General features: G+C 43.4%; 1 protein-coding gene across 2 annotated transcripts in view; it reads right to left on the reverse strand.

Moving 5' to 3' along the window:
• ARG2 (arginase 2) overlaps nucleotides 1-9,220 on the reverse strand; it is a 29,772-nt gene extending 20,552 nt beyond the window's left edge. For both annotated transcript variants that reach the window (XM_008700535.2, XM_008700529.2), the window contains exons 1-2: nucleotides 8,993-9,220; nucleotides 8,038-8,110 (exon numbers count right to left, since the gene is read on the reverse strand). In XM_008700535.2, the coding sequence (XP_008698757.1) occupies nucleotides 8,038-8,110; nucleotides 8,993-9,103 (184 nt within the window). In that variant the 5' untranslated portion in view covers nucleotides 9,104-9,220. The remainder of the gene's footprint in view (nucleotides 1-8,037; nucleotides 8,111-8,992) is intronic.
• Nucleotides 9,221-22,781: the final 13,561 nt, after the last annotated feature.

A 22,781-nucleotide genomic window follows, 5' to 3' on the forward strand; every position in this document is an offset into this window, starting at 1 on the left:
TGGCTGGCAGTGAGGAGTAAGGTGAATGCTGCAGTGCCTACCCTGTGAGGCAGTAGGAGGTCCAAGGACACAGCAAAACCAGTTTCATGGCGGAGTTGGCCCAGGACGTCAGATTATAGCAAGTTAAAGTGCGCAAGAGCCGTGGAGAAGCCAGGATGGTGGCTCTGAAGGGAAGCGACTGGACTACAGCTGGAAGGCTACTTAAAGACGAGGGAGGATAGCAGGACCGTGATATCTGCAATTAGTTACTGAAGGGATGGGTCAGAAGTTGGGAAACGAGGGGAAGGAAGGGATAATTGCTAGAACAAGAACACTCAGAAGGCAGGAGAGAGAGGCTCTAGAGCACAGGGAGGCGGTGGAACCGCTTGTTCCTTGTCCAAGATCTGTTCTTCACTTCTTCCGCAGAGACAGCGGAACTTCAGCTGGGAACACGACCTCTTAGAATTGAGATTAAACTCTCCACCTTCCCCTGTAACTGGGTGTGGCCATGTGACCCACTGGGGCCAACAGAAGTGTCGCACAACTTCTCGGAAACTTTCCTTAAGGGAAAGCACAAGCTCTCGCTTTACCTGCTTCTGTCCATTCTTGCCCCTTGCTGCCAGACAGGAGGCCACAGCATCTGGGACATTAGATAGAGGCCTTGCTAGTAGAACAGCAAGATAAGAATCTAGGTCTGAACTTTAAAAACAGAGTGGCCAAACCAGCTCTGGACTTCTCTCCAGATGCTGTTTACTGGAGAGTGAAATGATTTTTTTTTTAAGATTTATTTATTTGAGAGAGCAGGGTGGGAGAGCAAGGGAGGGCACGGGCACAGGAGCAGAGGGGAGAGGGAGAAGCAGAAGCAAACTCCCTGCTGAGCAGGGAGCCCGATGTGGGGCTCAATCCCAGGACCCCAGGATCATGACCTGAGCTGAAGGCAGACGCTGCTTAGCCATCCGAGCCACCCAGGTGCCCCTGAAAGGATTTCTCTTAAACCGCAGTTTTTTTGTGCTTTTATCACGTGCAATCCTATCTGCAATCCTATCTGCCTTATACAGGGAGGACTGGATCCCTCATCCTGAGGGTGTAAAAGAATCTTGGTCAAGACAACTAATTGGAGGGGATGACAGGGAAAAGGGCTGTTAAGGGAGTTCATGCCTGAGTCGGAAAGACAAGGCCGTGAGGATTATGGGTAAAGACTTGAAACAGCCGTCATGGGAAATGTGAGAGAGAATATACTAGCAACACACAGGGCTTTAAGAAGTAGGAGACCCTACACTTACAACGGTGCCACTCGGAGTTTCTCCGGCGGCCCCAAGAGCTGAGGAGGCGGCTGACTGCACCGATCCAGGGATCAGGGGGTACCGGGCAAGAAAGGAGATTCTTCACTGCTGTGACTGACCGTGGGGCCTGGGAAAGTTTCTCACGGTCTTCAGGACATACTTCTTTGGTTTGTTCATTCTCAGATTTATAGAGCAAAACAATTGCTAAAAAGCTGAAAATGACAATGCCATGTGCTTAAAAAAAATTTATGTCCTCCGAAAAGCTACAACCTCAAGCTACGACCTTGTTGTTAATTCACACTGTATTCTAATTTACTTTAATTCTCCTTTATATTGTGGTAAAATACACATAAAAATAACTACTTTTAAGTGGTATTAAGCACATTCACATTATTGTATAACCATAACCACCACCCACCTCCAGAATTCATCTTGCAAAACAAATTCTGTACCCATTAAAAAATATTTCTTCACTCTCCCTTCCCCCAGCTCCTGGCAGCCACCACTCTACTTTCCATCCCTCTGACTCTGATTACTCCAGGTACCTCGTAAGTGGAATTATACAGTATTTGTCTTTTTGTGACTAGCTTATTTCACACAGCATAACGTTCTCAAGGTTCACCCACGTTACAGCATATGTCAGAATTTCTTTCCTTTTTAAGGCTGATGTTCTGTCATATGTTTATCACATTTTATCCGTCCGTCAATGGGCACTTGACTTGCTTCCACCTTCTGGTTATTGTGTTTAATGCTACGAACATGGGTGTATGAATATCTCTTCTAGCCCCTACTTTTGATTCTTTTGGGTATGTGCCTAAGGTGAAATTGCTGGATCATATGTTAACCATATTTCATTTTTTGAGGAACTGCCATATTGTTTTTGACAGCAGCTACACCATTTTACATTCCCACCAACAGTGCACAAGGGTCCTAATATCTCCACATCCTCACCAAGTCTTGTTATTTCCTGGGGTTTGTTTATTTGTTGTTGTTGTTGTTGTTGTTTTGACACTGGCCATCCTGATGGGTGTCATTTGTTTTTACCAAATTAAGAATGACACAGTAGCAAGAGCCTAGCACAATGTCCAGAACACGGTAAATGGATCAAACAACTTTGAAACAAAAGGCTTAAGTTAAATTCTTTGCTGCCTTTCTAAGAAGGAAAGATTGGTTATACTGAAATTTGCCAAATCCCAAAAATATTTACCTCCATTCGTGATGTAGGCTTCTGCTACGGCATATTACTAAACAAATTACTAATTCCAGAACAGCTCCATCCCCTTCCAAAAAGAAACGAGCACCCATTGCCAGCCACTCCTCATTGCCTTCTCCCCACCAGTCCCTGAACTAATCCACTGTCTGTCCCTATGGATTTGCCTGTTTGGGACATTTCATATAAATGGAATCATTGAATATATAGCCTTTTGTGTCTTTCTTTCACTTAATGTAATGCTTTCAAGTTTCATCCATGCTGTAGCATGAATTAGAAATTCATTCCTTATGGTAATATTCCATCGTATGGATATATTGTATTTTTTTATTAAAACTTAAATCTCCCATAAAAACCCAGATTTCTGGTTTTTCTTGAAAAATTGAAGTCCCTCCCCTTCCCACGTAGCAATCACTGGCTAGAGCTCGGGAATGGCATCTTGCTCCCTGAACATTCCAGGCACCTTTCTGTCTCTGGGTCTTACTGTTCCTTCTGCCTGAAATGCTCCCAGATACGCACCTTGTTCCTTTCCTCACCTGCCAAAGGTCTGCTCACATGACCCCTTCTTGCTCAGGCCTCCCCAACTACATATGCAATGCCTACTCTATCCCCAATACTTGCTATCCCTCACCCCTTGCTTTCATTTATTCCACAGTATTCTCATCTGACATAGTGTATGTTTTACTTAAGTCTGTTTCCAACCACCCTTCATTTGAATGAGAGCTCCAAGATAACAAGGCTTTGTTTTGTCCACTATTATATTCCCAGTACCCAAACCTTAGCAGTGCTCAAATTTTTTGAATATAGAAATTAGTGAAAGAATTTGTTATAGTTTTAGTGACTGAAAGCTGCTCCTGGAAAAGTAAACCTGAAAATGTTTAAAAAGCTTTGATGCATACTTTATATTACTTAAGTTAATGAATTTTAACAAATATATACAGTCTTGTAACCCTATTAAGATATATGCTTAAGTTCTAGAACATTGAAAATGATTTAAGTCACAGTAATACATTAAAGGTCTGTTTACTACAGTCAGGCATGCCTAGAACTTAAAAAGGTCTTTAGTTAAAACTTGAGGCAGTTTTCAGAAGTCACATTAAGGAACGCGATGGTTCGAAAATCAAAGCACCAAGAGAACAGGCAGCTGCTAAAACCCAAAGAGACTAAGATCTAGTCCTAAATTAACTAAAGGCCAAAGAAACTGTAGCCTAATGAGTTATATTAACTTACGAGAAGACGGGGTTAAGTACTAGGGAAAAAAGCAAACAAAAGGACAAGAATTTATCATCGAGGGGCTAGAAGAGAGGACTTGGAGTATCCCAGTCCACATGGCAATTGTTCTCTCACCAGAATTTGTAAACTGGATGTCCATCAGGATCTCTAAACTGCAAGCAACAGAAACCTGGTCTAGCCAATGACAGCAGAAAAGCAATTCCTTCAATTTGGGTAACTCCCAGAATCTTTAAGAAGGTCAATATCTGGGTTAAAGGCCACACTACCAGCTAATGGCTCCAAAAGTCACACTGCAGGATGGTCCAGGAAAGATCTATTGCTGCTATCACCTCCACTACGAGGGAAAGGCACCGCATGCAGCTGGCATGGCTGACCCCATGACCCTGGACAGAAGCCACTGCTGGCACTGTTACCACCCTGCCCATCACAGAATGAATTCTTTGCTGCCCCTGCTTGAATTTCAAGTCAAAGTTTAGGATGCGTGCTTCTATTGGTGGAGCCTAGGTCAAGTGCCCACAACTCTCGCTGCAATGAAAATAAGGCAGAATGTGGGTGGAGAGAAGTCTAAAGAGGTAGATGAAGGTCAAATGATGCCATGTGTTCTACACTTCAACCTAGTGGCCGAAAGACAAATATCAAAATATGAAAGTATTAAGTAAAAGTGTATTAGAAAAATGTATCTAGTACAAGCCTGAGATTTCATTGATTATAGGTTCAGGCTAGGTTTTAAATGTATTTCTTTAAATTAGCTTTAAAGGTTCATACTAAGTGAATAATACTGCAAATTAGCAAAGATGGCATACGAATGGCAAAACTGAGAAGCATGGATGCTTGTAAAAAGAAGCCATGGAAAGACTAAGCAAAGGAGAAACGGTCTTAGAAAGCTCACTCCGATGGCAGCGAAGAATGTGAACCAAGGAAGGTAAGAAAGGGACAAAAGATACCAATGGAAAGTTACAGTCAAGTGCGAGGAGGTAGAATTACAGCAGCACCATCATGGTGAAGAACTCTAATCACTTAGGAGGGGAAAAACCAACGAGGCTTCGTGATCAACAGATGGAAGGGAAGGAGCGAAGAATTGCGATGGTCTTCATTTTTGAGTTTGACTTGAGTAACTGGATAGTGGGTGACAGCAGGAAACCGACAACGGGAGGACAGCAGGAGAAACGGATTAGACGAAGAAGATAAGGAATTTTGTTTTGAACAGGTGGAGTTTGCGACATCTGTGAGAGCCGGAGGAGGCTCCTTAGAGCAAACTTGGAGAAACACTGGGGTCAGCATTTAAGGGTTGGGAAGAAGAGGAAGATCCCAGAAAGGAGTCCGGGAAGGACTAGTCAATGGAAACAAGAGACTCAAAAGAGAGGGGTGTCTTTGCTAACAGTATTTCCAGAATAAATAGGTCAGTTGTACAATAGGGAGTTCCAGCAAAACAAAGGCTGACAAACATGTGGGCTTGCTCGAGGTACTTTCAGGGGAAAGCAGGGTGGAAGCCAGGCCCAAGCATCCGAGCCCACGACTAAGAAGGCTAACAGGCTCTACCTACCGCTGAAAGCGAATACACACCCTTGAACTCGCACATCAACCGGTACCAAATAGCTCTCGGACGCACATCTTGTTCAACTACCTCAGGCCCTCTGTCGGTGCTTCCTGGAGCAGACCAGACTCTGGGCCTCAACCGAAGAGATTCCTGTTCTGCCATCAGATGGAGCACCAAATGGAACCGGAAGAACCAAGGTCTCTAGCCTCGCGGAGAGGAACCCGAGCAGCTCCCGCGTGGCGTCCCAGTCCCAGCCGCAGTCGATTGAAATACTTGTTTCAGGGACCGGCGCCTCCTCCTAACCCTAACCCTCTTCTCGGCGCCACAGCGGAGGCAAATTACCTAATTACAATGATAAAGGCCTCAAACTGTTCACCTCCGTTTACAGCTGTCTTTCCCCCCAGAACACTCCTTCAGCTTCTGAGGAAAAGGGGGGCCAATGACCTTGGCTTCCAGCGCTCACCAGAACCGGGAGCAGAGGCACCGAATCTGAGGTTTGCCAGAGCAGTGGCCTCTTCCTCCCTCCCAGGCCCTCCGCATGTGCTCACATACGGGTTACCTGACAGCGGAACCGTGCGTCCCTACGAAACCCAGGAAAAAGGGGAAAACCGAACCCAGACACTAGGTCAAATCCATTCATTCAAGAAAACAGGAAGTTTGACCAATGCCATGGCAACACCAGCGGCCTGTGACATCAGACCGGAAGGCAAGGAACGAAGGGATTTGTGAAAGTTACCTTTCCGTGGGTCTTCTCTGCCTTGAAATTTGACCCACGCTGCTTGTTTGAAAGCTCTAGTACTTTAGTACTGTTTCACAATAGAGCAATTGAAACTTCTCGTGGTACTTTTCTCCAACACATATTTTTGGAGATTCGCCAAAAGCACATGCTGCAAATCTGCTGAGTGCCACACTCTTATTAATATGCAATGAGATTCTATTTTGGGCTGCTGGGGATACTGGCCTACCAGTCAGCTACAGGGTAAGGATATAAATTGTAAGACTAAAAATATCTGAAAAAATTAAAGGGAAGACCAAAATAAACTGCAGTTTCCCCATCACTTTAGGTTGCAAGTTTACAGAGGAGGTATTTGAGGGAGTAGGATTTAAGGAAGAATGGCTTTTCCAGGTTGGAGTGGAAAAATACCATGAGCTAGGGGCGCCTGGGTGGCACAGCAGTTAAGCGTCTGCCTTCGGCTCAGGGCGTGAACCCAGCGTTCTGGGATCGAGCCCCACATCAGGCTCCTCCGCTAGGAGCCTGCTTCTTCCTCTTCCACTCCCCCTGCTTGTGTTCCCTCTCTCGCTGGCTGTCTCTCTGTCACATAAATAAATAAAATCTTTAAAAAAAAAAAAAAAAAACCATGAGCTAGGACAGGAAAGGTCTACAAAGCCTGAGTAAGAGAAGCGGCCACAGAGGCGCCCCTCCCCCTCATTCAGCAGCCTCAGCGGAGGATTATGAACGCGTCCTGTGTGAGAGGCTGAAATTGATTCTTGTCAGTCTCTGCAGGTAGAACAGTTCAGGCAAGGCCAGGCCCAGTTCATCAGAAACGCTGCACCGGTTTATCCAGTATTTAAAAAATAGTGATTCCCAGAGATTGTCGTCTTCAGTGTAAAACGCTGCCTTTTAAAGCAGGAATAGAAACTTCTTCCCATTAGGTAACTGATGGCACATTAAAACTAAATCTTCATTTCTCTTTCATCTTTGGTGGTGAACCTGGAGAGTTATTAAAAGGATTAAGAGACCCTACCGACTAAGAATCTGTCATTGTTTAACAGAGAAGCGTTTTGAGTATCCAGCCAAAGACGCCATATCTAGAGGTAGCCAGAGCCTCAGGCGGCTTTGGTGACTTCGTTCGTCCTGTGTTTTAGAAGGAAATGATCCACCCCTGGAAGGGACCCAGTGGATCAGCAGAGGAGGTTTCAAAGCAAGAGTGGGGCGGGGTTTGTAGTTCCCCTCGATTCGCTGCTGTCAGCAGCACCTACAGCTCAGCTCGCGGCTGCGGTGCCTTTGCACTTACAGCTTCCGAGAAGATCTGTGAATTGTCCCAATAGGAATGGAGGAAATGGCCTTAAACAGCAGCTAGAAACATTCCGGTTAGATAAAAGGAAGAACCTTCCTATCATAACAGCTGGAATTGGGTGCCCTCTTACCAAAAGAAGGTTCTCTGTTACCATGAAATGGCATGTACCTTTGGGTCAGGTTCTGTAGGTTGAGAGTACTAGCCTCATTACAAGACCAACTTGACTGCAGATTACCTGGGCGCTTGTACGGAGCCAATATCCTTGGAGGAGCCTAGGAACCTGTATTTCTAACAAGTGACCACCCAAGTGATTTTCATAATCAGGGAAGTTCGAGAAACATTGATCCAAGGCTCTGCTTACAGTAATATAAAGCTATTCATCCTGGGGCGGAAACCAAGGATATAAAGAGAGGAAACCGGCTAGACTGATGAATCAGAAGCACCTCCTGAGTTCAGAGAGCTAGAACTTGAGAGGGAAAGGCTGACTGAGCGGTGAAAGCTGGGGCAACTCGCATTCTTCGCGTTGTTCAGCAGTCCCTCAGCTTGCTCGGGCCGCGCCTCACTCCGCCTCTTGCCTTCCACACAGTTACTCTCTTTACTGCCCACAAGACTGAGACTTTGCCTGAAGACTCCCAGATCTTAAAGGCAGATGGAATCCAAGGGAGGACGAGAGGCTTCCCAAGTTCAAGCAGACACTGTGCAGTCCCTGGATAGCAGAGGAGACTCTGGACGGGTCCGATACCAGCCCTCACAGACATCGAAAATCCAGCCACTTACCCAAATTGGAGAGTCTTTTCATCAAGCCAGCTTCTCTTATGGCAGCAGGACCATACTCCACTCCTTTTCTTTTCTGTCACATAAATTACACAGTTAGATGTAGGGAAGAGGGTTAGAAATAAAACCACTTTATTTCACAAAAATACAGGAATGTGCTCTTCTATACTTAGTTCCCAACAGATCCCTCTGAAAACCTGTGACACCATCAGCCCTTCCTGTTATTATTTTCACCTGAGTTCTGCTCACTTCAAACACTTGCAAGGGAAGGACCAAAAAACAATTACTGGAATCAAATCAACCTCCAAGCCCCTGGCGGGGGGGCCAAGACAGGGGAAGGGGCTGAGCCAGGTCTAGATCTGGTGTTCGGCTGTGTGTGTGTGTGTGTGTGTGTGTGTGTGTGTGGCCGGCGGAGGCCTGAGCCTGGGCTTCTCCAGCAGGGAGCTCTCCACGACTGCAGGTTTCTTCCATTGAAGAGAACAAAACAGCCCCTCCCGTCCTCCCGCCGCTAGAGACGGCAGCGCCAATTTCCCTGCCAATGAATGGTTTATGAGAATGGACCCTGAAGCCTTAAATCCTCGGTCGCTCTCTTTAACCTCTTCTCTCTCGACTTTCCACCGGGTATTCTGACCGGTTTCTCCCCCTCTAGCCCCTCCCTGAAATCCTGCCCCAACACCCCAAGCGGGACCCACCACTTTCTCGCTCCTCCGGAGAAAGGCCGCAGAGACCCGCCAGCCCGCCGCCCCCTGCCCGCAGGGCAAGCAGGATCCCGTCCATCTCCTTTTTCGTTCCCCATCTTCTACCAGGGGAAACCCCACGTGCTCCCCCGATGCCCAATCGTGGGAACCCGCCACCTAGTCCCCCTCTCCGTTTCTCCCCATCTTCTCGCCTCCCCGTCCCTCACCCCACCCCCGCTTTCTCCAGGTTCTACCCCACGCTGCCAGGTCCCGGTTCTCACCTGTCCCTGGGAGAATGGGGCTCCGATCACAGCCACCGAATGAACGGACTTCTTCAGGATAGAATGCACTCGCGTCCGGAGGAATCGCGAGAGGCTGCTGCTCAGGGACATGACTGACAGCGCGGGATGGAGCTGAGAAACAAGCTGCTCCGTGCGGCTCGCCGCCTTAAGTGAGCGCAGTCGCGGGGGCCGCGTTTCACCTAACAGGGCTCCAGCTGCCCCGCCCCACCCTGTGACGTCACCGCCGCCCAGTCCCGCCCCCCACACCCCCAACCAGCCCCCGACACACCTTCCCGCAGACCCCGCCCACTGCTCCCGTACTGGACACGCCTTCGCCGACGTCACCCCGCCCCAGCCCGAGCTTTCTCTCCAGGGAGGAGCCCCTGCAGCTGACGCCACGAGGCTAGTGTCAGTGTCCCGCCAATACCAGCACGGTCACGGACAGGTGTGTCCCGTCTCTGGAAGCGGCCGGCACCCGCAAAGTTTAGCGAATTCGTCGGAACACGAGAACAACTTGCAACCTCGCAGATCGCGACTCTCTTCACACAAATGCATGCCCCGCAGATGCCAACTCTAGGGAAGGGGCTGCTCGGGCTGGGTGTGGGCTGGTCTGACCCCGCTTGAGTCCTCTGCCAAGATGAAGCCAGCATCCATCTGCTCTGTTCCATCCCAACTCTGGGTCCAAAAAACACACTTACCGATCTTCGGGCTTTGAAGGCTAGGAAGGTCAAATATAGATAGAGCTCTCTGGGCCGGGCATGTTAATAAAAACTCACCTATCCTAGGTATTCTGGATGGGGAGGTTAGGATTTTACAAAACAATCACCTTCCAGGTGTTTCCAATTCTTCACCTGAATAACGGGAGCGCTGGTTATTAAAAACCAAACTTAGCAACAAATCTGGACTATTTCTACAATTTGGGGAGGCTGAAGAGCTGAAAGTAACTAGTGTTTTAATAATATTTTAATAATAACAGCCAACTAAAGTTCCAAGAATATTTAGCCCTCTAACAATTCTATAAATCGGGGACTATTTTAAAGAGGAGGAAACAAGATCAGAGAAGATAACTTTCCCAAAGTCATAGAGCTTGTGACAGAGTTGTGTGACTCCTGTGTGACTGCAGATTCCAAGTTATTACCCAGAGCGGGCTTGCAGGAATTTGGACATTAGTCTTACAAAAATACATTTTTACATAAACACCAGAAAATTATCTCACCTGATGCCAACTTACATGCTGTTCTCCAAAATAGCTCAGAAGTCTCCATGGCAACATGGTAACTCCAAGGAGCTTTAGTATTATAAGGCAGTTTATTTTTAGAGGAAAAATTTTATACCTGTCTCCCCCTGCTGGTTTAACAAAGACCTGTCTGAAGCTTTAGCAAAATAAGCAGACTACTACTGTAAGGCAATAGTTCTAAAAGTGTGGGCCTGCCGCCAGCAGCATCAGCCTTTGCATACTTGTCAAATGGAAATTATTAGGCTCTACCCCCAAATCTACTGACTTAGTAACTCTGGGAGTGGAGCACCAGCAACCTAAATTTTAACAACCTCTCCAGTGTCGGGGGCTGCAGGGAGCAGTAGGGGTGTGGTCAGGGATTCAGACACTGACACTGTCACACTTGTTCAGATCCTTGGAATTATCTTGGTAACTTTTTCTTGTCCATCACCACATCCGATTTTTTTTCCTTGACTGTATTTTCTCAAATTGATTCAGGCTCTCCTGGACTACTGCAAAACCTGTTTCTTGAGCACCCATCATGGGTCACCAGATTGAACTTTCTGAAGTACTACATTAATCCTGCATGTCATTTCGGTGATTTTCCATTACCTATAGTTTGGCCAGTGGTGAATTACCAGTTCCACATTATTATAGTCCGGGGTGGGGTGGGGGGAGCAGTAGATTGTTCTATTACTATTATCCTTTAAGATTCTAGTTATTATTGCTTCCATATGTCTGAAATATTTTATATTCATTTTTAAGCCCTGAAAAATAAGTGGTCTGCTTTTGTTTTCAAAATAGGCATTTATTTTCAAAATAAGTTATTAAAGATAATATTCTAAAGTTATAAAAGTCATAGAAGAATAAGTATTTTAGAAATTTACTTTAAAACTTACACTGTTATAGGGGCGCCTGGGTGTCTCAGTTGTTAGGTGTCTGCCTTCGGCTCAGGGTGTGATCCTGGCGTTATGGGATCGAGCCCCACATCAGGCTCCTCTGCTGGGAGCCTGCTTCTTCCTCTCCCACTCCTGCTTGTGTTCCCTCTCTCACTGGCTGTCTCTCTCTGTCAAATAAATAAATAAAATCTTTAAAAAAATAAAAAATAAAACTTACACTGTTATAGTGTAAGTCTAGGACTCTTCCTCAGATCAAAACCAAGTGTTCTGCTTGTCTTCTCCCTTTATTGGAGGACCTAGATATCCTACCTCTCTAATTCGGTGGCTGCCAGCACACACTCTATCCTTGATAGGTTGCTGGCAGTGTGCACGTTTGTGGTGAGTGGGGTGGGGGAGCCTGGTGAGTAGGTAAGATCTGATCGTGGTGTTTGCCAATCTCCATGGTGTATATACTCCTAAGCTACCATTGTGATGTCACTGATCACGGAGTTGGGAAAAGGTGCTCATCATATAGTATCTCCCCCATACAGGTATGATCAACATAAATAACCTCAAGAGCACAAAAAATAGCACTTTATTTATAAAATAATTAGGCAATGACAAGTTTGGAATGTATATTATTTTTGTTTTTATTACAAATACAATTTACTTGTAAGTTTATATAATTTGATTTTTAATAATGACAGTGTTTAACAACTGACTTGAAATAGTCTTGAAAATTTAACGATAGGGTTTTGCAGGTGGCAAGCATACCTGCAGTATGTCTCCAGCGGTCTCCAGCATACCACTGTTTACTGAAAATCCAAGGAAACTCAGAAAGACTAAACTGGAAATTCTCAAGGGCTGGGACCATAACTCTTTCCGCTTACCGTTTTATCCCTTCCTGAATACAGTGCTTGGCACATAGCAGGAGGTTGGCAAATAATAGACCTTCCAGATTTTTATGAAATCCTTAGTCATGAGCCTTGGTCTATGGCTCTGATATGGAATGGAAGTCCCCAGAGATTTCTTTCTGGATTTCTACTTTTACATCCTAAAGAACTGAGCTCACCAACCACACCTTTAGAGCCTCTCTTTCATTTAAAAAAATTTGTTCATTTATTGCCAATACTTACTGAGCACTTAGTGTGTACAAAGCATTGTTCTATGTGCTGTCCATAGAGATGAAGACATGACAGGTCACCACTCCCAGGGCTTACATTCTAGTGGGGGAAACAGTCAAGTAGTTAAATAATTTCAGATAGTAGTAAATGCTATGGAGAAAATAAAGCAGGGAAATGGGACACGAGGTGCTGTCCTAGAAAGCGGTATCAAGGAAGACCTCTCCAAACTAATTGAGCTAGACACCCGAATGATGAGAAAGAGCTGGTCATAACAAGCGCTGGGAGTAGAGCCTTCCAGGTTTACAGGAACAGCAAGATCCAAAACCATAAAGTTAAAACATGCTTGTGGATCAGAAGAAGAACAAGAATGCCTGTGTAGCTCAAATGTGCAGAGCAAAGGGCATATCGTCAATTGAATCAGATTGATAGGGAACAGATCTCAGAGGCGGCACTGAAGAGCATGAACTTTGGAGCAAGAATTTTTTACACAAAGGCAGAGGGTTAAATATTCTGAATCTGCGTTAGGGAGTTGGGAATATTTGGCCCCTTCTTTTTTGCTTTGCTCTTCTACCCCAGGTGTGATAGAATTAACATAACAACCCTAGGATACAGGTAAGCTAAGGAAGCAGAGGGTGAGTTCTATAGAGGGTGAAATAAAGAGTCTGTTTACCATGCAGTGGGGACTCCTGCATTCAGTAGAAAGGTTGGATAGAGGGGAATAAAGGAAGGGAATAACTGTAAGTGACTGGTTTCCTTGCCTGCCCAACCCACAGCCTGGTCTGGAAGCAGCCACCTGAGCCCCTTACATACTCCTCACCGCCCCCAACACCACCGCAAACAGAGGGGTTACAAGCCTTATCAGTGATGGGGATGTGAAGGCAGAAACATGGCTGCCATCAACGTATAAATGAAACTTAGGTGTGAAATCCGTTTTAGCACCAGTGGAGGCCCAGGCTGCAAAGGACACCTGAATGCTTTTTTCTTGTTCAGGTTCCAAACTGAAAACAAGTCTTAAGCCCTCTGTACCTGAATGTTCTATTTGGGACGTTTCATAACCAAACTAATGTGAGTTCTCTCCTCCGTGAGTTAGATAGAGCCTACGCCAGGTGGAGTTGTCACACGAAGGAATCTTTATTTGCAGCAAATAAGGAGATCATGGGGAATCACTTCCAAAGCAGGGACCCCCAAGTGGGGGTGAGCGGGTTTCTTTGAATATTAGGGTGACTATTCAGAAAGGGGAGCTTGTCACTGCATGTAAAGGCGGGCATAAGGCTGCCCAGGCGTATTTAGAAGACATGCTTACACAGGGATCCTGTGTTATGTTAACGAAGCTTGTGTTCCTCCTTGAGCCGAGATTTTATCGGTATAATGAGGTGGAGGTAACCGTCAGCCGCTCCGTGGTCCCTCTGCTCTGGTGTGCGTCAGCGGTCAGTCTCAAACTGCTCTAGGCCTGTGGAGCTTCTCCCGTTGTTTGCCGCTAAAAGTTCAGGTTAACATTCCCAGGAAGAAGTAGGGTGTCCATGGGGGTCTTGCTGGTGACAGTTTGAACCTCATTAACTCTACGGGGCACAGTTTCACTTCCTCCCTCCTCCCTACCTCCTTTCCTTCACTTAATTTCCTCTCATCCTTCAGGGTTCGGTGTCAAAGCCCCTTCTTCGAAGCAGCTTTTCCAGACCTCCAAAGTTGAATTAGACATAATCATAGAATTTGCTGAGGTTACTGAAAGCTTACTACATGCCAGATACCTACTCACCACTTCACTGTTGTTATTTAATCCCCATCACAAGGCACTGAGATAAGCACTATTATCATCTCCATTTCAGATATGGTAACCGAGGCTTGCAAAGGCTAACAAATTTGCCAGAGCTCACACGGCAAGTGGCCAAAAGCAGAATCCCATACCCCTCACATGGTTCACTTACTTTTCTGAATTATAATTGTCTATTTAAAGGACTATCTCCCTCCCCTTGAGAGCAGCTCTTTTGAGAGCAGGAATGTTGTCTTACTGTCATTTAACAGTGCCTAACCTGAGAAGTGTTCCATAAATTTTTATTGAATGACTAGATATTAAATGACATATGAAAGTGCCTTTTTTAAAAAAAAACGATGTATTTATTTATTTGAGAGAGTGCTTGTAAATGGGGGGGAAGGGCAGAGGGAGAGAATCTTCCCTGCTCAGCATGGAGCTGGGCTCAATGCAGGGCTCTATCATACCACCCATGAGATCAAGACCTCAGAGGAAACCAAGAGTCTGACTCTTAACCGATTAAGCCACCCAGGTGCCCCTGAAAGTGTCTTTTAAAATAAGTCATATATCTTTATGTTATGAAAGTTCTGATGATGAAATTACCACTCTTATATGGGACACAGAAGATTTTATGGAATTAGCATTTGAGCTGAGCCTTAAGGATTTTCCTGGAGGAATCTGTAGGGTGTTTGGGGAATGGTGAGAATACTGATGTCAGCTAACAGGCATGAACTTGAGTGATGGAAGTAGAGGGGGAGTCAAGAAATATTTGAGAGTCATTTGTAGGCAGTATTCTAGGAGCTAGGGATACAGTGATAAATAGAGTCCAGCATCTCCTGGAGAGAGAGAGTTATAGGCACTAATATATATGAAAAATAAAACAAGGTAATAAGGTAAAGGGTAGGTATGGGGAGAAGTGCATTAACTAGCACAGGCAGGGGGATGAGGGACAGATGTTAAGAGTACTGTGCAGGTGCAGTACATAGTACTTAGCTATAGATTAGGGAGGGAACTAGAAAAGGGAGAGGTGTTAAGCCTGGATGAAGAGGAAAGTGATGGTACTAGAGTAAGAGTTCTGAAGGGATTAATAGCCAACCAAAGTAGTATGAAAATTACTTGAGGGGCACCTGGGTGGCACAGCGGTTAAGCGTCTGCCTTCAGCTCGGGGCGTGATCCCAGTGTTCTGGGTTCGAGCCCCACATCAGGCTCCTCCACTAAGCCTGTTTCTTCCTCTCCCACTCCCCCTGCTTGTGTTCCCTCTCTCGCTGGCTGTCTCTCTCTGTCAAATAAATAAATAAAATCTTAAAAAAAAAAAAAAGAAAATTACTTGAAACAGAAAATATCTGATGAGCAGCCAAAGAAATAAATAATAAAGTAAGAAACTTAAGCAGAGCCTCCTGAAAATACAGCTGCCACGGTTCTCCATCCCTCACCCCACTGAGGGAGTTTCCTGATTGGGAAAGACTGACCTTCATAGAGAGTGTGAATTCAGCTGCCCATTAGCTTCAAAAAGTCCAACAGAACTTTTCACACTTTTATGAAGTCCTAATCCCCCTTTTCTTAGGTGTTGGTTATAACTTTATCTCTTGCTATCTAGTAACTCATTGCTGAACAGCTCCCTTTTTTCCTGTTAATATATCTATTGTCAGGTAATTTGCAGGTAATTCACATTCAACCATGTGAACCTGAGATGGCAGAGGAAAAGATTTCCTCCCAACAGTTCTCAACGCTGGCAGCTGTTAAAAACAACCAAGCAACTTCCAAAAACTGCTCCTGTCCATACCCTCCCTGCCCCCCCATTCTTATTCAATTATTACCAAGTAACAGAGTTTTTAAAAACCCCTCGGGGGGCGCCTGGGTGGCACAGCGGTTAAGCGTCTGCCTTCAGCTCAGGGCGTGATCCTGGCGTTATGGATCGAGTCCCACATCAGGCTCTTCCGCTATGAGCCTGCTTCTTCCTCTCCCACTGCCCCTGCTTGTGTTCCCTCTCTCGCTGGCTGTCTCTCTCTGTCAAATAAATAAATAAATAAATCTTTAAAAAATAAAAAAATAAAAAAATAAAAACTCCTCGGGTGCTTCTACTACACAGTCAGGGTAGAGAATCCAGTATTAAGTGTTATATCTTTCAGTGATTCTCAAGTTTTAATGTACAAGCAAATCACTTGAGGATCTTGTTAAAACTCAGATTCTGACTCTGCAGGTCTGGGGAGAGACCCAAGAATCTGCATTTCAAATGAGCTCCTAGGTAATGTCAATGCTGCTGGTCTACCTACTACACTTTGAATAGCAAGGCTTTCTTCAACCAAGGTCTGTTCACCTTTCCTTTTAAATCTTCAGAAACATCTTCACCTGAGGGTAACTTACTACCTAGGCTACACAGCTGTGGCTTGATCAAAATCACTTAAAGAAGTCATTACTATTTACCACATGAAATTGAGCTGAGAGTGTAATGTCTAATTGAACCTGTTTATCAAACCTATGTCCATCGAGCTAGATCATTGTTTTAACCAAACTTTCCCACAAGTTTGGTTTATTCCACTTAAAAGACCTTTAGTGGACAATGACATAAGTTATCTTCATATTACAAGGGGAGAGAAACCTTCTACATAAAAACCAGGTGTGTTCCTCAACTTAAATGGAAAATATTAAGCTAGAATGCCGCAAGATGGGGATGTGACTCTATGAAAAACAAAACAAAACAAATTCTACTTTCTGCTATCACTGTTTTAATAGGTTTCTATTTCTATGTGTCTATTTTTCCTTTCTTCCCTAGTTGTTTGTTTTTTCCACTGTCATTCTTCCTTATTTGAAATAATTACTAGCCATTTGCACCAGACAGGAAAACAACAGGGTGATACTAAATAAGCAATAGTAGATTAACAGGATGGAATACTATGTAGCTATTTTAAATGGTTTTAATTTTAAATATCTGTAAAAATATGGAAAATGTTTGGGGCCCCTGAGTGGCTCATTTGGTTAAAGCACCCAACTCTTCGTTTCAGCTCAGGTCATGATCTCAGGGTCGTGGGATCAAGCCCTTGTTGGGCTCTGTGCTAAGTGTGGAGTCTGCTTGTACCTCTCCTTCTGTTCCTCCTCCCACTTGCTCTCTCTCTCTCTCAAATAAATAAATAAATAAATAAATAAATAAAATCTTAAAGAAACATGGAAAATGTTTACCAAACATTAATTTTTAATTACTGTTAAATTAATTAAACAAGGAGGCCATTAGACAGGGTGTTTCTAATAGTTCAGCTGCTTACATAAGCAAACCAAAACCGAAGCCTGTAATTGCCTCAAGATTAATAAATCTAAACCTAAGCACAACCAATCAGAAACAGTCAATAAGGCTTCCCCAAATAAGGCAACCTTAAGCTATAAGCAATCACATAATTTCTTTGCTTCTACCTCTTCTTTATAAGTCTTTACCCTACCTCCCATCAGGTGGAGAGCTCATAACTAATTCTGGTTTGGCATTGCCCTATTCAAACAGATTTTTGCTCAAACCTAAAAAAAAAATTTTTTTTTTAAAGTAGGCTCCTTGCCCAGTGTGGGCCTTGAACTCACAACCCTGGGATCAAGACCTGAGCTGAGATCAAGAGTTGGACGCTTAACTGACTGAGCCACCCAGGTGTCCCAAACTTTAAATTTTTAATATGCCTGTTTATATTTTAACATTACAAAATGGTGTGTACACTTTGACTATAATAATTTTTTAAAGTGCAATAACTAAGAGATGGGATGACAGAGTAACATGTAACACTGAAAGGCTTTTAGGATTGTGTGTAATATTTTTCTCTCATTCAGAGGCGCCTGGGTGGCACAGCGGTTAAGCGTCTGCCTTCGGCTCAGGGCGTGATCCCGGCGTTCTGGGATCGAGCCCCACATCAGGCTACTCCGCTATGAGCCTGCTTCTTCCTCTCCCACTCCCCCTGCTTGTGTTCCCTCTCTCACTGGCTGTCTCTATCTCTATCGAATAAATAAATAAAATCTTTAAAAGAAAAATATTTTTCTCTCATTCAAAAATTTCCTATATTATGTCATCTTTTTGACAATAAGAACATTAAAACAAGAGGACTTAAATGCTTCAGAAATGAAGATTTATTGGTTGAGGTGGCAGGATTATGGATGTATTTTCTTTTATATAATTTCAATTTGATGTTGGGAAAATAATAAATATATCTTATTAAAAATGGACAGGTAATAAGATTTTAAAATACATATTATTTACAAGAGTATCAAAAAACATTAAACACCTAGAAATAAGTGTAGTGGAAGATGTGCAAGACAACTACACAATATGCTGAGGGAAATTAGAGAAGAACTAAATAAGTGGAGACATACACCAGGCCCACAGGCTGGAAGATTCAGCATAGTTAAGATATCAATTCTCCGTAAATCGATTGATAGATTCAATGCAACCCAAGCAGAATTTGTGGTAAAAATACAAAGAATCTAGAACAGCCATCACAATCTTGAAGAAAAAGATCGAAGTTAAAAAAGAAACACCATGAGAAATTCAAAACCTACTATAAAGCTATAGTAATTGAGGCAGGTTGATGCTGACACAAAGAAAGACAAAATAGAAAAACAGACCACAATAGAGTCCGGAAACAGACTGACACAAATGTAGTCACCTGATTTACAACAGAGTCACCACTGCAATCAGTGGGGAAAGATGGGCTTTTCAACAAAGCTATTGGGGGAAGGACACCTGGGTAGCTCAGTCAGTTAAGCATCTGTCTTCTGCTCAGGTCATGATCCTGGGGTCCTGGGATTGAGTCTCACATTGGGCTGAGCAGGGAGCCTGTTTCTCCCTCTCCCTCTGCCCCTCCCACCACTCGTGTTTTCTCTTGCTCACTCTGCTCTAATTTTTTTAAAAGATTTTATCCATTCACCTGATAGAGAGAGAGAGAGTGAGAGAGGGAACCCAAGCAGAGGGAGTGGGAGAGGGAAAAGCAGGCTTCCCGCTGAGCAGGGAGCCTGACGCAAGGCTCAATCCCAGGACCCTGGGACCACAACCTGAGCCTAAGGCAGATGCCCAATCGACTGAGCCACCCAGTTGCCCCTCAAATAAGTAAAATTTTTTTATAAAGCTATTTGGGGAAAAAAAACCTTGATCCTTACCTCTCCTATCAAACAAAAATTAATTCAAAATGGATCATAAGCCTAAATATGAAAGGTAAAACAATAAAGCTTTTAGAAAAAAAAGGGAATAAAATGTTTTCATAACTTGAGGCAGGCAAACTGTCTTGAACAGGAACTAAAACAGCATTAACCATAAAAGAAAAGACTGATAAATTAGACTTCATTAAAATTAAAACCTCTCTTTACCAAAAGACACCATTTAGAATATGAAAACATAAGGCATAGACTGCATTTTACTGCATGGATGATAACACATCAATAAAAAATTGTTTTAAATGGGCAGATAAGGAAAATGCCACTTCCTAAAGATGGGGTAGACATACCCTTCCTTATCCTTCCCATTGAGAACAACTAAAATCCTTGGACACCACATTTTGGGGTGCCTGGGTGGGTCAGCTGGTTAAGCGTCTGTCTTCAGCTCATGTCATGATCCCAGAGTCCTGGGATGGAGCCTGCATTGGGTTTTCAGCTTGGCAGGGAGTCTGCTTCTCCTTCTCCCTAGGCCCTCCCCACCCACCCACCCACCCCCATGCTCTTTCTCTCTCCTCTCCCTCTGTCTCTCAAATAAATAAGTAAAATCTTAAAAAAAAAAAAAAAGATAAAATCCTTGTACGTTTTATATGAAACAAACAAAGAAGACTCTGAAAGGTGGAGAAAAGGAGGCCGACTGACTAGAGATCTCACTATGACACAGCAGTGTGTTCCCTGCATTTTCCTTTTGCCCATCCCAGATAGGTGCTAGAGAAAATGGCAACCAGGAAATGCTCTATAGAAACCTACCTTCTCTAGCCAAAGAACAAAATAAGGAGCAGACTAGCAAGACAGAAAACTTTTAGATATTACCTACTCTACTCTAGCCAAACACTACCCCCCCAAAAAAAGTGCCCCCTCCCCACTCCTGCTAGCTGGGGAACCTAGATTTATACCTCGCCAGGATGTAAAGAGGAGCTGCACCCCTGCCACTGGGGTGGTATTAGAGAAGGCTGAGTGCGGAGTGGGGATTTTATCCCTTTTGAGTGGTAACAGCTTCCCCCAGGGCCACCCCATGGTGTGGGTGGAGTACATGAAGGGGAGCTTGGACTTCCACCCCCATCCAGAAATTACAAGGAACACCTCTCCACCAGGTGTCAATGGAAGCCAAGTGGAGAACGTGTGTTAGTGTCCCTTTTTCCTCCACTGGAGCAGTGTTAGTAGAAGCCTGTTATAAGAGATTAAATAAGATCCAAAATCTCATAATATTCAAAATGCCCAGGTTTCAACTGAAAATCACTCATCATATCACGAACCAGAAAAATCTCAACTTGAATGACAATGGATAATCAATAGATGCCAATACTGAAATGACATAGATGTTTGAATTTCCTGATGAGGATTTTAAAGCAGCCACCATAAAAGTGTTTCAACAAGTAAATACAAACACACTTCAAAAAAATGATGACGTTGAAAGACTCAGTAAGGAATAAAAGATACCAAGAAGAACAAAATGGAAATTCTAGAACTGAAAAATAGAACTAAAATAAAAAAACGCAAGGTATGGGATTAACAACAGAATGGTGAAGACACGAGAAATAATCAGTGAACAAGAAGACAGAACAACAGAAATTAACCAATCTGACTAACAGAGAAAAAACAGACTGAAAGGAAACAAAAGAACTGAGCTGTAGGGACTCTGAGACTATAAAAAAAAAAATCTATCGTATCATCTGAGTCTCACAAGGAGAGGAGAAAGACGGTGAAGCTGAATTAAATACATGAAGAAATAATGGCTGAAAATTCCCCAAATTTGGCAAGACATAAAACTTACAGATTCAAGAAGCTGAGCAAACTCAAATAAGATTAACCCAAAGAAATTCATGCCAAGATATAGCACAGTCAAACCCCTGAAAGATAAAGACAAAGAAAAAATCTTGAAAGCAGTGATGGAGAAACACCACCTTACTATAGGAGAAAAATAATTCAAATCACAGAAATTTACCATCAGAAACCATGGAGACCAGAAGAAAGTGGCACAATATTTTCCAAGAGCTGAAAGAAAACTGTCAACCAAGAATTCTATATCTGGGAAAATATCCTCCACAAATGAAGGCGAAATCAAGACAATCTCAGATGAGAGAAACTAAGAGAATTTGTCACCAGCAGACCTATCTTGAAAGAATGGGTACTCTGAGCAGAAAGCATATGACAAAAGAAGAAATCTTGGAGATTAAGAAGGAAGAAAAAACAATGAAAAGACAAAAGACTTTCTTTATCCTCTTTAGTTTCCTAAATTATGTTTGATGGTTGAAATGAAAATTAAGCTACTGTCTTAATGAATGTCTTGATGAATCTGAGGAAATATTAGGCAATTATAAATGGGGAAGTGTAAACAGAGGTAAGGTTTCTACACTTCACCTGAGCTGGTAAATCACTACTATCAGTGGACTGTGGTAAGTTGTTGTGAGATCATAGAAAATAGGTATATTGGTCTCTGCCCCCAGTTGCTGGCACAGAGCTCCTCAAACTCTTGTAATTTCCTAAGAGCACTAGGAGCATCTTTTGTTCTAATGTTTGGTCTTTGACCCCGGTTCTTGACACAGAGTTCCTACATCCCTCAGAATTTCCTGGATGACAGCAGGGTCTTTTGTTCTAATGAGGTGACTCTTGGTGGGTCCTGGGTGGGGGCTCCTCACCAGAGAGACCAAGACGTGATGAGAAGCTTGGGATTTTCAGTCCCATCCCCCATTCTCCAGAGAGGAGAGGGAGTTAATGATCTGTGTGCCTACATGATGAAAACTTCATGAAAATTCCCAAAGCATGAAGTCTGGAGAGCTTTCAGGTTGGCGAACACACCCACATACTGGGAGGGTGATGCATCCCAACTAGAAAGATGAAATGTATTATATTTATCTTTTTTTAATGCAAAGGAAATTATTTTCTCAATCAAATTTACTAAATTGCAACACATTTTATAAGTTCTTTTCACTGGCTTTTTATAAAATTGAGATATAATGGACAACATTTATCCTTTTATAACCCTATTTATTTGAAATTTCTTTTCACTTACATGGGCCTTTGCTTTTTCTCTCCAATTGATACGTGGTCCTAAATAGAAGGAGACCCACTCTCAGTTAACACAGTAGCAGCAATCATTAGTGCTATATCATAAAATAATAAATAGAATAAAAACTACAGTATGAGACAGTATTCTTAGAACAACTCCTCAATCCTTAAGTGCAAGCAAATACTAAAAAAGAAGGTTCTATAGAAGGGTTTTAAGAAGCCAGCATGGGCCATAAAAATAAAAAGTTAACTGAATTGTTTGATCAGATTTTTTTCTTTTTTTTAAGACTTATTTTATTTTTAAAAAGACTTATTTATTTACTTTAGAGAGAGAGAGAAAGAGCATGAGCAGAGGAGCAGAGGGAGAGGGAGAGAGAATCTCAGGCAGACTCCCCACTTAGCATGGAGCGCAACTCAGGGCTCAATCCCAGGACCCCGAGTTGAAATCAAGAGTTGGCCACTCAACCAAATGAGCCACCTAGGCACCTCAATTAGATTTTTTTCCCTTACTATTCATGTTCACAGATACTCAGATTCCAAGAATAACCTCACTAGTAGAAATAACTATCTTATTAAAAGTAAGTCTTATTAAAAGTAAGTCAGATTAGTTCTGTGTACTGCCACCATATTGCTCAATTCA

The sequence above is a fragment of the Ursus maritimus genome, unplaced genomic scaffold (assembly GCF_017311325.1).
Source record: "Ursus maritimus isolate PB19 unplaced genomic scaffold, ASM1731132v1 scaffold_25, whole genome shotgun sequence".
Classification (NCBI taxonomy): domain Eukaryota; kingdom Metazoa; phylum Chordata; class Mammalia; order Carnivora; family Ursidae; genus Ursus; species Ursus maritimus.